The sequence below is a fragment of the Lepidothrix coronata genome, unplaced genomic scaffold (assembly GCF_001604755.1).
Source record: "Lepidothrix coronata isolate B3197 unplaced genomic scaffold, Lepidothrix_coronata-1.0 Scaffold110, whole genome shotgun sequence".
NCBI classification, from domain to species: Eukaryota; Metazoa; Chordata; class Aves; order Passeriformes; family Pipridae; genus Lepidothrix; species Lepidothrix coronata.
The window spans coordinates 2,709,910-2,723,798 of record NW_016690290.1 but is presented as its reverse complement, the minus strand read 5'-3'; the positions used below and the strand labels follow the sequence as shown (position 1 = coordinate 2,723,798).

Genomic DNA, 13,889 nt, shown 5'->3' with positions numbered 1-13,889 from the left:
ATGTCCACAAGTGTCCTGAGCTGTTGATCACTGCAATGACCAACAATCTGGTGGTGATTTTAAAGTTACAATTCTTGGGTCTGCTGACCTTTTCTTCCCATCTGTTCTTTATTATCTTATCTTAGAAGACAATCACCCTGTGCTGTCTGTTATATGAGGCTGACTTCAGTAACAATAATTTGTTGTAATATGTTGAGCTGGGGTGGGGGAGCTGCATCTGTCAGTAATGTTAAATAAAAGATTTCTGGTTATTTTTTTTTTCCTTTTGCAGGATGCATTACAGAAGTTAACAGAAATCCTAAACTTAAGTGGAGCTGCTGCTTGCCAGGATGCCTGTCACCCTGCCAAGCACCGGAACACGACTGCAGTGCTCGGCTGCTTAGCAGAGAAGTTGGCAGGTAAAGCAGGGGGTTCTTCTGACAGCTGGCTCTGGGCTTGTTGCAGCACCTCCTGCTTTAAGTAGCCACGATGCAGACTAGGTCAGGAGTGTTTTCTTAGAGCTGAATGATGTTCTGCACGCAGGGGAGACCGTGGGTGATGGGCGTGACAGAACCTGCTTGATTAAAGTGTTGAAGTCTCACCCACCAGGGTTTGAATGAGCCATTCACAAATCCTGGTGCCTGGTTAGTGACTGAGGATCACTGTTGCTGGAGTATTGCCTTAGCACTGGTAATCACTCTTCTCTGCAGACCTGCTCTGTCTGTGAATTACTGAGGACACATTCCATACCCAGGAGGCAGAACTATCAAATTGGTGGCCTTGGAGGCTGTATAGAAACAAACAAAAAAAAAGATGCTTTTTCCAATAGATGTGTCTTGTTCTGTTGTAGTCAGCTGAAAAGATTCTCTTTTCTGTGTTGCTTAAAATTGCTGAGATTCTATTTTAAAGTGACTTTTCATATAGAATTTTTATTCCCTGTTATTTCTAGTACCCTGTTTGGAAACTGATGATTAAGTTTCCTTCCTGCTGATGGACTGCTTTATATCTAGGTTTTTGTGCTCCTTTTCTGAAAGTGGATAGGAAATAGGGGAAAAAGGTGATTGTCCAGTATCACTTAATGATTATTAAAAAAACAATTTCTGTCAAAAAACAAAATAAAGAACAAGGGCTGGAAGCATTTTTGTGCTGTAATATTTCTACCTTATTATACTAAATCAAAATGAGATCATGTATCTGTTTTCATCTTAGTGGACACAGATCTCATTGTGTCAGCTCAGGCAGCAAATCTGTGAATGCAGTGTTGGAACCCACTGCAATTAGTTTGTAGATGCCAGAATTTTATTCCCTTTTGATTCAGCAGACAGTATTTCAGGGCTTTTCTGTTTTAAATTGGCTGCTTTCTATGGTGCTGCTGCAAGCTGTAGAATTACCTATCAAGTTTGTGGTATCAGATTCTCACTTTTAATTATTTTGGGCTGCTGGTAAATTGAGCTGGACTTTACATGTTGACTCTGGAAGTAAAAGGGTGTGAGTCTCTTTGTGAAAGTAATGAGCATGAAAATGCTTAGTGGAGGCTGGTGGAGTCTAATTTCAAACTCTGAGAAGCATGACTAGAACTCTGTACCCACTTACAGCAGATAAACTGAAAAGGACTGCAATGTGCCAGTAACTGTGTAATTATTAAATGTGCAGCAAGAATTTGACTGGGAACAATGATAATTGTTCTACATTATAGTTCTGCTTGGCTATGAAACTCTTGGATGTTCTTTAATTTGTTACCTTGTGTTTGAAAGATCTGTGATGATGAGTATGTGGTGGTTCCCACGGATGGATTTCATTCCTGGTGTTCTTGCAGGTCCCGCGAGCATAGGCTTACTCAGCCCAGGAATATTGGAATATTTACTTCAGAGCTTGGTGAGTGTCTTTCATCTTTTTGTAGGCATCTATACATAGCAATTATAATGCAATTTTTTTTATTATTGTGAGAAGTTAGGGCCATGTTTAGTAAACACTGGAAGTGTGTTATGGAAAGCTGAGATTCCAGAGTCTGTGGGATGTCCATCCTTGGAGGTAATTACAAGTCAGTGGGACGAGGCTCTGGGTAGCCTGATCTATTCAAACCAGCTTTCCACAGGAGGGGGAATACAGGAACTTCAGAGGTTCCTTTGAACCTAAAACATTCTGTGACAGACTCACAGCTCTTCCTGTCCATCTGTGCTGGATATTTATTAAATAACTCTTCTTACTGTCCATGTTTAGAACTTCCAGTCCCACCCGACAGTGATGCTTTTTGCACTAATAGCACTGGAGAAGTTTGCACAAACGAGTAAGTATTGACCTGATGCTGCTTTTAACAGTCACCCTGTGGCTCCTGCTGCATGATTGTCCCTTTATCTGATCACAGAGCATGAGAGACTGGATTGGTGGAGTCACAAATACTTAAGAGAAATGTTTGTCCACTTACAGGCAAGAAGAGATATTTATTGTTTTAGTGACATCCCTCTACCCCTCAAAACCCTTGAGATATTTGCTGAATTGGCTTATTTTCCCTGTTAGAAATTGCTGTAGAAGGCCTTGTGACATGAGGCCTTTGTCACTGAAACAAATCTGTATTAGAGAGAGAGAACTGTTAGGATTGGGAGTTTGTAGGCAGGAAAAAACATTTATTGCTTTAATGACACCCCCACCCACAAACCCTTAAGAGATTTGCTGAAACTCACTCCTCAGCTTAGAAATTACTACATAATGACTTACAACATGAGACCTTTGTTACTTGAAAAGAAATAAATCTCTACTGGAGAGATGGAGAAAAGCTGTGATCTGTCTCTTGATGGTGCAGCTCTGTGCTGAGAAGTGGTAAATCTGAGTGAAGGTAATTTCACATCTGCTTGGGGAAAGAATTTCATGCTATTTGTAATAGTCAAGTTTAAATGTGTGTGGAGGGTTCTACTGCATTTGTAGGATGTTACTGTTTTTAACTAAATTTATCCCTAGCAATTATTCTTTTTGCTCTCAAATTGCAGGTGAAAATAAAATGACAGTTTCTGAATCGTGCATTAGTGACCAACTGATCTTGCTTGAGAAGTGGACAGATAATCCAGACTACTTAAAACGCCAGGTTGGATTCTGTGCCCAGTGGAGTTTAGACAATCTGTGTAGGTATAACAAAGGGATGGATTCATTTAATGTTAAGCACTTCTCCAAGGAGAATGGAGGACTGCTTTGTGTTTGTTTTGTATAAGCACTTACTACACCTGACTGCATTTGTAATATCTCCTTGAAAAAGAAAAGAAAACAAACCAAAACAAACAAACCCAAAACACCAAACCCAACACCAAGAAATATATCCAGTCTAATTGCATGGAAAGGAGATTTTGGCAAGGAAAACGTTTTTGGAGGGAAGTGGTGTGTACTCTGCAAGTTGGAGCCGCAGTGAAAATTCTTCTTTGCACCAATTTCCTGCAACCCACGTTTCAGCAAATGTGCTGAGTGGCTCAGTAGTGCAGCTCTGTCTCTGGAACAGATGGATTGCTGACAAGTCCTGGTGGCTGTCACTGCTGTGGTCATACCCCAGTGGTGCACAGGCTTGAAGAGTTCTTAAAGACTTTCTAAAGTTAAGATATGGTCTTGTGATCAAAACTGAAAAGTGTTTGACAAAGCACTTTTGTTAGTCATCCAAAAAACAGACATAGCTATCATCAAATTTGGTTGTGTAGTTGTGGTTTCAAGGGTGCAGCAATTCTTAAGAACCCTGTGGTTTCTAATGCCTTTTGGATAAATTTGGATAAAAGGTCTGTTGGGCTTCATGTGCCAGTGTCAGTTGTGCTTAGTAAACGTCTGTATAAGTGTTGTAGCAAGTTTGGGATGTGTGAAGATAGGATCTTTGATTTGTAAATTAACATGTGTGTGTCAGCAGTTTGACACCTGGCAGGATAAATGCTTTTGATCCTTCCATGTGGAAAGGGGAAGCAGGGAGACAGAGCTGCTTTGGCTCACTTTAAGTTCATCTTCTACCTGGAAATGAGAGGATACGAAACTTTAAGTCCTTATTTTCCCCCTTCTTCCCATCCCCAAATTTTTTCCACTGTGATGAATCAGGAAAAACTCTGCCCAGCTGAATATTCAAATACAATGGTAAGTCCTGAAGCAGTGGCACCTTGGTGTGAACTTGGATGCCTTCCATTTGCCTGTGGGTTTCCTGAAAGTAGCAATTAGACTGTGGGAGCTCTAGTCAGAGGTACAGGTCATGCAGGATATTTAACACACAGTGCATTGGAAGCTGTTTTCATGCAGGCAAAATGTTAATCCTTCATTCAGTCATGCCAAAAATTACCTGGATCGTAGAGAGATTGATTGTCACTGTGTGAAATGCTTCAAATCAAGTTTTGCTACAGCAATGATTAAAACTAGTTTTATTTTGCAGTTTTAAAAGAAGGCAGGCAGTTTACATATGAGAAGGTTGACTTGACCAACATTAGGGCTATGCTGAACAGTAACGATGTCAGTGAATACCTGAAGATCTCACCACATGGATTAGAGGTAGGATATTGTTCTCACGTTTACAACCTGAAAAAGTCTGTAGAAAAAGGCAGGTTTCAACTATTTTGTTCGCCACTTGCTCCAGTGATTTTTTTCTAGAATTAATCCAAGTTCTCTGCCAGCTTTATACAGGAAATTTGCTTTGTCATCAGGAGGGCTGTAACATCACTACCCTGATCTCAAGTGTAGAAGTGTTCAAATTAAGTAATGCCTGTATCTGTGCCCCAAAACTTCAGAGAAATGAGGAGAATGCTTGAGTCAGCTGGCTTCTCACTCATTTTGATTAAAATTACATGAAGTATAATTCTACTGTTTATCCTGTTTAGTCTTGAAAAGAACATCAGATTTTTGTCTCAGCCATGTGGGGGGCTTTTTTCCCTTCTGTAACTCCTTCTAAAAACTTGCTTGACTACTTAGAGATGAATTTTCATGACTTAACATTGAATTACCTCCTTGTCCTTCATATCAGAAGTCAGCTAATAAACCAGTGTTTTAAGTCTTCCTGTCTTGGTTGTCTTAGTCTTTAAATCTTTAAATTGACTTTGTCAACCTCCTACTTTTCTTTTTTCCTGTGGCTTAACCACCAAACAATTTTCAGTCTTGCCTACTCACTAGTTTTTGTGATAATTACTGCTATAAAGAGAGGTCACTTTGTCTGAAGTGCCTCTAAAATTATGTTGGTATATTCTTACATGCAAGAAACTCGAGGCAGGGGGAGAAAAGAGGCTCCCTTGAGTGCTCATTTTGCAGAAGCTGACTGTTTGGTCTGGTTTTTGGTAGGCTCGATGTGACGCCTCGTCCTTTGAGAGCGTCAGGTGCACGTTCTGTGTGGATTCCGGGGTCTGGTACTATGAAGTTACAGTCATCACTTCGGGAGTGATGCAAATAGGATGGGCTACCAAAGACAGCAAATTTCTCAACCATGTGAGTACACGAAATGTCATCGAGCTGATGAGATGTAACATCAGTATTTTTCTACTTGCAACCCCTGTGAAAACAGCTCTGGTTATTCTGTGGTGGTGACTGAGCGCTTGGCTGTGTCCTTCAGTTTTTCTGTACCTCCATGAAGCTGGTTTTGTTGAATTTGGTGGCACAAGAGAAATCTGTGTTGTCATTGCTACAGACTGACACTGTTCACACAAGTCCTGCAGAGCTGCTAACAGTGACAGCTTGTTATTTGCTTGCTGTTGTCTGGAAGCTACTGGGAACTTATTTCTTGTGGCTTCGTCTCTCCTTGGAAATTCTTTAGATAACAGTGGTTACTGTCTGTTTTTGTAAGTAAACAGTAAGTCAGTAGGAACCAGCAGTTCATCATAGACAGGTCACCAAGCAGCCCTCTTTGACATGCTTTCCTGTTAAATTAACTTTCATAAGGGAAAGAACTTAATTTAAATTGACTCTGGGATAGCATGGTGTCATCTGGTCTGCTGGGAGCAGCAATATGGTACAGTTTGGGTATGTGAAAGCTTCTTATAAATTAAAAATAAGGATTACAAAAGGATTAAACCTTCTACCCCCTACCCCTTTGCCTTTATTCTGATAGTACAGAACAAGTACACTGACATATTTTATAGTTTTCTTTGCTGTCCTTCTCATCCAGATAACTTTGTGTCTTATTCTTAATTCTAAGTATCCTTCTTCCTCCTATTTACTTCTAAGATTATGTGCTTGCTGCTATTAAAGCAAAATGTGCCATGTGCACATGAATTCCAAACACAGCCAATCATCACAGAGATGTAACTAGGACTTGTTTCTTCTTAAATCTTCGTGGTAGCTCTGTATGGGTGTTACAGACTTTGTATGCTGTGGCATAATTTGCTTCAGTATTTCTATAACAGTTAGAAAGCATAACAATGACTACCCAAAAACTTGTCTACTTGAGCTTAGAGTTAATTTTTCATACTATCAACCTTCCAAATGACCACTGAAGTGCAAGCTAGAATTTTAGGACTAAAAGTCATGTTTGGCCTCGCCTACTGCTGAGAATGGAAAGACAGCACTGGGATTTTAAGTTGACTCTTCTACTGGCTGAGCTTGAGTAAAAAATGCACCTATAGCCCCTTCTTTATTGTTGTAATTGTATGGGATTCTGTCCCTACTTGGAATTTAATTTAGAAGAAGAATTATATATTTAACGTAGAATAAGCAGGTAAAACTGCTCATTTCTGATTATTGTAGAAAAAGTCATTCTACAGCTGAGGCAAATGCAGAAGCTAATATGAAGATAGGCTAAATACATACATGTGAGCAAATATGGATGGTGGGGGGTAGGAGAGAAATACATCAAGGAGATTAAACAAACATCAGTGGTGAGAAACCCAAGAGGAATGGAAGAGTAGCTTTTTTCACCACTTAATTTAAGTGTTCCTGTGAGTTCAGAGGTCTTGCTCCATTTCTTCTAATTATTCATGTAAATAGCATTGTCCTCTGCTGATGCATATATCTCTGCATCACATCCAAAGATCAGTCCCACATTTCTAGCATGGAATGGAAGTGTGATTTAAATTTAAATAAAAAAAAAGTAAACCACACAGAAAAGAAAAACCCCAACCAAACAAAAATACAATGCAGACCTGTGCTGAGCACAGGCCTCGTAGACACTGAGTGTAACAGAAACTGTTGGAAATAAAAGGCCATGTGTCTGCCTTTAGACTGCTAAGAGGCTTAAAAGATTTTTTTTTCCCACTTACTGTTAAGGAGCTTGGTGTATGTGCATTTTTCTGTGAGTGCATCCTGTACAAGGTATGAAAATGGGAGATGTTGCATCTCTGAGCAGGATGATTTTTCTGTTGCTGCAGCTGTTTTGCTGGCGGCTGAATGCGACTGTTATTTGAGTTCATCAGGTGTGTGTCCCTGAAATACAAGGATATCATCTGGGTATGTCACAAACACAGGCCTCAGAAGCCATATGCTCTTTATTTACAGCGTGTGTAACAAAAAGACTAGTCCTAAATATGACATTAAACACCCATTAGCTGGGCTTAGCTTTAATTTGGGACATGGGAGGCTTGTGTAATCAGATGCTGTCTGGTATTTGCACTCCAGACAAATCATGCTGAGCATGAGGAAGTTACTTACCTTCCATAATGCTTTTGAGATTCATGTTTGGGCTCTGCTACATGACAGTTTTTTTTTTTTTTCTCCCACTCTGCAACTCTTAGTTTTTGTGTTTTGCCTTGGACCTTATCACTTGATAATGTTTTCACAATTTGAGGGAGGCTGGCACTGAAAAGGACACAATATGCAATAAATTTGTGAAAGGGCTGTGGGTTTGTTCTTTGTGTGCTGTAGGTTCTGGTGGCACGTGGATATCTTGTGGGGGAAGGTACTGCAAGTTTGGTACTGGGACTTCAAGATAAGAGAGTGGTTATGATTCTGTGGTGACCTTTTAAGATGAAACAATTTAACATGGCTATTTGGGTACTGGCCTTCTGATTATTAAACATTTTAACAGGCAGGAGTGACTTGAGGGTCACAGAGAATGGAAAACACTTTGGAAACAATATCCACTTCTCCCCTCCTCCTCACCCCAACAAATTCCTTTTTGCTGTGAAAATGAAACTATGACTAGTTTGGAAAAAAAAAAAATTACCCTGATGGAAGTGGGAGAAACCCTTCCTGTTCTTATATGAGTGGTTTAGGTGAATAAAAATAAGCTGTTCTGTGTGAGGAAAGGCTGCAGACTGAAATGTTTTGCTCTCTCTCTAAAGGAAGGTTATGGCATCGGGGACGACGAATACTCCTGTGCCTACGACGGCTGCCGGCAGCTGATCTGGTACAATGCCAGAAGTAAACCACATTCCCATCCCTGCTGGAAGGAAGGTATTCAGCCCATCTTCTGTTTGTCCTGACTGGATTTCTGCCCAGGGTTTTTTTTTGTACTCTTGCAGGTGTCTGTTAGTGGGTGTGAACAGAGCTGTTCCTAATCCCGATGATCCCAAAGGTTTAAGAATTATTGTGTGTCTTTAACAGTGGTCTGAATGTGCAAAGTGGACACTCGGTCTTGCTCCCCAGTTCGTGCAAAGAGAATCCTGTTGCTTAAGTAGTTTTTCTTTTCAAAGGCAGAGTACAAACCACAGCACCAATTAACATGGCTGGACATTTAATCATAAGATTTTTAGTCATAAGACTTTTTTTTTCCAGATGTTTGTAGCCCTACAAAACAAGGCTAAAATCTTCCTTTCTGGGTTCAAAGAGTTATTGTAGAGAAGGGAAAAAAACCCCTGATTTCTCAATTAGACCTTTTTTTATTTTTTTTTTTTAAGGAGGAGTTGCACTGTCTTGCTTACTTTAAATTCTTGGATTACTACTTGGACAGCAAAGTTCTGTTCTTGATCTCAGCTTTGAAATCTTGGTAGGAGCCTGTGCATGCCATGCTTGTGTGAACTGTGCCGCCTTCTCTTCTATTAGAATTTTCTCCCAAGGATGGCTAAATTAAAACACCTCTTAAAAATAAATAGCACAAGCATATTGGAAATTTATCCCCAGAACACACACTTGCTAAAGTCTACCCTCCAACAGGGGTAAAATAGCCAAGGAGTGACAGAGTGCAGCTTTCTTCTGGCTTTGGCAAATACTCTGCAATACTTCTATAACTGTGTAGTGTTAATGCTCTGGCAGACTAAAATACTTTATTTTTTTACTATTTTCTCTTGGGTTTGTTTTTTTTTTTTTTTAATTTCTGTATCAATGTTTCTTCCTTTGTGCTTTTGCAAACAGTTCCTTTTAAGTGAGACAACTCATAGTGACATATGTGATACTTGAAACAATAACTGTTTCAGCTGTTGGCATTTAACAAAAGTGAAATCTTTAAATTGTCTTTGTTTTGCATGTAAGGAGACACAATAGGATTTCTACTAGACTTGCAAGAAAAGCAAATGATCTTCTATTTAAATGGAAACCAGCTTCCTGCTGAGAAGCAAGTATTTTCATCTGCTGTGTAAGTATATGCTCATTTGGAAGGACATGACCTCTATGGATAATTGTTTTAATTATATGAAGAGTTTCTAATTTGAGATGTAAATTTATATTTACTTACCTGAAGCCATCATTATGCAGGTTTCCCAGTTGAAAGTTGCTTAGAAAGCAAGAAGGATATAATTTTACAGGTGGATTTCAGGGCGCAAAATAAATACTTTGGACTTTCCAAAGGTAGGTTCAACGTGATGTTTTCTACTGTCAAATTAGCACAGCATTAGAGTAGAATGAGGCTGTAGCAAAGATGAGCAGTTTTCTGGTGCTTGAGGAATTTTTCATCTTTTAAAAGATAAAGCCTCAGTCCTGTAAATGCTGAAGAGCACATATTGATTGATTGCCATTCCCTGGGGACAGCTCCTGGAGTAGCACATTGAGTATTCAGGGGAGGACATCTCTTGGCAGCCTTACAGAAAGGTGTTAGGTTTATTTTGCAAACTCCTGTACAAATTAACACGTGGCTGCCTCCTCCAACTCTCACAGGGGAGTTCAGCCTTTTAGTTCTGAAAACATAAGCTGGTGTAATACTTGATAAAGCAGATTCCTGTGTAGCTTAATTAAACATTACAGTACTTTGTAAATTAATCCTGCTGTGTCCAAGAGGCAAAGAGTTGTTCAGTTTAAAGAGCTGCAGAGTATCTTGTCTATTCAGCTTGCAGTGCCGTGTTCTTTGAGCGTGTAATTTATATATTCAAGTACTTGTTAGAACTTAGGGTATTACTGAACTTGGGCCCTTGAGTAAATAAATTTGAAAGAAGCAATAGCTGTGTTTTTACAAGCTGTCTGTGTGGCTGTGAAGAAAAGGCAGCTGTCCTGAGATAATCCTGCACAGGCAAGGAAGAGCAGGTGGGTGTTATGCTGAGAGAGCTCAGACCTGGACTCCTCCTGCACAGGTCTCTCACAAATGTACAAGAGCTTCAAGTTCCTCGACTTTGTGCCTGCTCAGATAAACCTGAAGGAAGAGAGACCATGGAGGTGTCCCTTGCACTGGTGCTGCTCCTCACAGCTCTGCCAACAGCAGCTCTTTGGAAGAAAAATACTTTTTTCCACTTCTGGAGGAGATACCTGAGCTGATCAGTGCAAGGAGGTTGTAGGGATTCAGATATATGTGTCTGCTCCTAGTTGTAAGTGTGACTAATCCTGGTTGTGGAATAGGCAGCCTTTATGGGCTGAGTCAGTAGGAAACTCAGATAAATTCAGCAGTTGAGAACCAAACAAGGTACGTGCAGCCAAAACTGGATGTTCTCCCAGTGAGCTGCAAAACTCTGGTATTGAAGGAACTTGTCTCTTTGTCTCAGGGTGTATTTTTGTATGGTAATAGTAGTAACATGTCTGCAAAGCTCTACTGTTATTTAAGTTGTTCTAAAATACCTGTTCATCGTGTTGCAGGTCTGGCTTTTTTGCTGCAGCTAGTTTCATGTCCTATCAGCAATGTGAGTTCAACTTTGGGGCAAAACCCTTCAAGTACCCCCCACCAATGAAGTTTAGTACCTTCAATGATTATGCCTTTCTGACAGCAGAAGAGAAAATCATTTTGCCCAGGTAATCCTCCTGTTTAGTTGTGTGTGTTTGCATGCAGAGAAATAAAATGCTTCACTTCTTCTTGTGTTGTACTAAGCAAAGTTAATTTTTTATAGGGTCATGCTTCCATAGGTCCCTTTCCTCAAAAGATGAGACAACAGGCTCCAGTGCAATTTCATGAGTAGGGCAGGAGATGTGCAACCAAAATCCATGAAATTAATTTTTTTTGTAATATTAAGCTAAATTAAAATTAATTAGTACCACACAGTAAGCTGTTTTTAGTAAAAGCATCTCCTGCCATCTAAGAAGGATGAGCTTGGTTGAGGAGGTATAGTCTTAATTAAAAAAATATGTCATATTTAAAATTGACCTGATTTGTGATTTGGCAGCATGGAGGTACTGAATGATTATAAGTTTTTAATTTTTCCTTCTTTTTTGATCCAGATCAAAATTTCCCTAGTTATGAATGATAGTACTGACAAAGGTCATTCAAATTTAGAACTGTTTTCCCATCTAAATATAAACCAAGCCAGATAGAAAGGGGTTTGGGTACATTTTTCTTTAACAAATTTCTGGCAGGAATGAAAACTAATAAATCGCCTGGGTTTTGTCTGGTTTCAGTTATTAGTCATAAAATAACTTCCTGGAACACAAACAGTAACAGTATACAGTGTAATCTGGGATGTGGTGTACCCTGGATTTCCTGTCTGAAGATGGCCCTTGGACTGGTGCTGATGTATGTGGTTGAAATAATCTTAGGTTGCAACTAATTAAGTGGGAGTAAGGCTGGTGGAGGGGGTACCCCTGGCTGTAGTGAAATTTGGGGACTGCTTTTGAATTATCAAGCTCTCCAATCAAGTGCACTTGAGGTACCTCAGTATCTTAGTGTTTAGAAAGAAAAGAAAACAAATACTCCTGGATTGGAGTCACAGAATGGCAAAGTTGGAGGTTTGGGATATTGTATTTATGCAGCGAAAATCAAAACGCAACTTGCAAGCCCATTTTGTGCTGACATAGAGCCAGAGTAAATTACTCCTGCTTGTGACTGCAGGTGCTTTAAGAGAGAGTCTGATTTAATCCTTCAGATGATCTCTTAGGTACAATTTTGTTCCTCCCCCTTTTCAGATTCAACGTTCTTCTGTCTCAGTGGTGTCCTATGCTAGATGGGGCTGTGCAGTTGCTCGCTGTTGATCAGATGTGGTTGTTACTGATGTGTCCTGGCACTGCTCTTGCAGTGTTCAAACACTACCTGTGGGAGCTGCTGCACGACTGGGCCAAAAGATGAGAAACAAACTGGGGGAAACTGGTTTCCTGTTGATGCCTGACTGGTAAAACTTGGCCTCCTGTGTTACAGACTATTTAATATGCGATAGCACTGAAAGGCTCCATTCAAGGTTGGACACTGCTGTTCTTTGTGGAAACAAAGATCATCCCTCCCCTACTGCCTGCACTGCTTGGAAACCATAAGCTAATCCTAAAAAACATAGCTTTGATCATCTTAAAAGTGATAGGAAATAAGGCAAGGGCCCGAATGAGTTGACCCTAATTATCCATGACAGGATTTAATATAAAGTCATGTCGAGTTGTGCTGAATTTAGTGCAACTAAAATCTGAAATGTCTTATTTCATCAAATGGGGGGTTTTTATCTGTTTACTCTCCCTTGTGGCTGTTACCATACTGGGCTGTTGATTTTGTTTTCAATTTTTATTCTTCTGAACTGTGTTAGAGCACTGTAGGGTTTCTGAATTTTTTTTGATACATGGGTTTGTGAGGTTTGTTGTTTTGTTTTGTTTTTTTTTTTCTGAAGTCCTAAAAGTACCCATGACAACGTACTTTTCCTTGTACATAAATTGTACAAGAACAATTTTTTTGAAGCATTCAGCTGTGGTAACTAGAAGAATTGTTATTTCTCTTTGTCCCTTCCTGACAGACCAGAATAGGGAATCAAAGACTGTTTTGCACATCTCTGGGGGTGTTCAGCCTTTTTTGGTGGGAAGTGGTGATCGATGTTTATCAGCACTGTGGTGTAGCACAGGCAAGTGTTTTGTTGGCCTTGATGCAATACTTGGAATAGTTTTGAATCTATTGCTTTGATTCAAACTAATGTGTTTGGGGGGGTTTCTCTCTCTCCTCAGACACAGACGCCTGGCTTTGTTGAAGCAAGTGAGCATCCGAGAGAACTGCTGCACACTTTGCTGTGATGAGGTAGCAGACACAGAACTCAGGCCATGTGGACACAGGTAAAACCTTAAAAACAACCCAAACCCAAAGAAATGGGAAAAATGTATGTGTGACATTCAGCTTTATCTTGATTGACTCTCCAGCATAAAGGAAATAATCTCCCCTTCTTTAAGCATAGTATTCCCACCATTTCCCTCACCCTAGACCTGAGCAGATGTAATCCCTAATTGTGTGTTTGGGGAAGTACTGTGGCTACAGTGTATGTGTGCTGCTCCTGAGCTACCAAGTCTTAATTCCCTGGTGTCAAAGGCTTTTCTTATTAGTGCTTGGTAGAGATGCTGTGAAATCCAGATCACGTGAGGAGAGCAGAAAATTCATAATATACTCAAATAGTCGTCGAATGTTCAACAAATGGATTGTCTCAAGTCACAAAATCCTCTAAAAGCTAAAAATGGGACAGCAGTACGAGTTATACCATAATAGCACTTTCCTGCCTTCAAGCAGGAAATGAATCCAGTTAAGTCCAGTTCCTTAGGGGTTTTTAGAGCACTCATGGAAGGACTCTTGCCATGGGTCTAAATGCTGGAAGGTTAAAAAGAGATGTGCCTGATGTGTATGTCAGTAAGTGGAGAAGCTTCCTGCAGGGCACTGGGGCTGCTGCTCTCCAGACCAGAGTGAGTGCTGAGATTAATGAACCCAGGCAAGTGTGATCCTGACCAGCTGCAGGTCTGGG

At 40.1% G+C, this 13,889-nt stretch overlaps 1 protein-coding gene across 4 annotated transcripts in view; it reads left to right on the top strand.

Annotated features, from left to right (window-relative positions):
• RSPRY1 (ring finger and SPRY domain containing 1) overlaps positions 1–13,889 on the top strand; it is a 37,806-nt gene that overhangs the window by 21,039 nt on the left and 2,878 nt on the right. For all 4 annotated transcript variants that reach the window (XM_017824252.1, XM_017824255.1, XM_017824254.1 and 1 more), the window contains 10 exons: positions 272–398; positions 1,796–1,854; positions 2,200–2,266; positions 2,964–3,095; positions 4,364–4,479; positions 5,260–5,403; positions 8,190–8,301; positions 9,316–9,418; positions 10,843–10,995; positions 13,111–13,215. In XM_017824252.1, the coding sequence (XP_017679741.1) occupies positions 272–398; positions 1,796–1,854; positions 2,200–2,266; positions 2,964–3,095; positions 4,364–4,479; positions 5,260–5,403; positions 8,190–8,301; positions 9,316–9,418; positions 10,843–10,995; positions 13,111–13,215 (1,118 nt within the window). The remainder of the gene's footprint in view (positions 1–271; positions 399–1,795; positions 1,855–2,199; positions 2,267–2,963; positions 3,096–4,363; positions 4,480–5,259; positions 5,404–8,189; positions 8,302–9,315; positions 9,419–10,842; positions 10,996–13,110; positions 13,216–13,889) is intronic.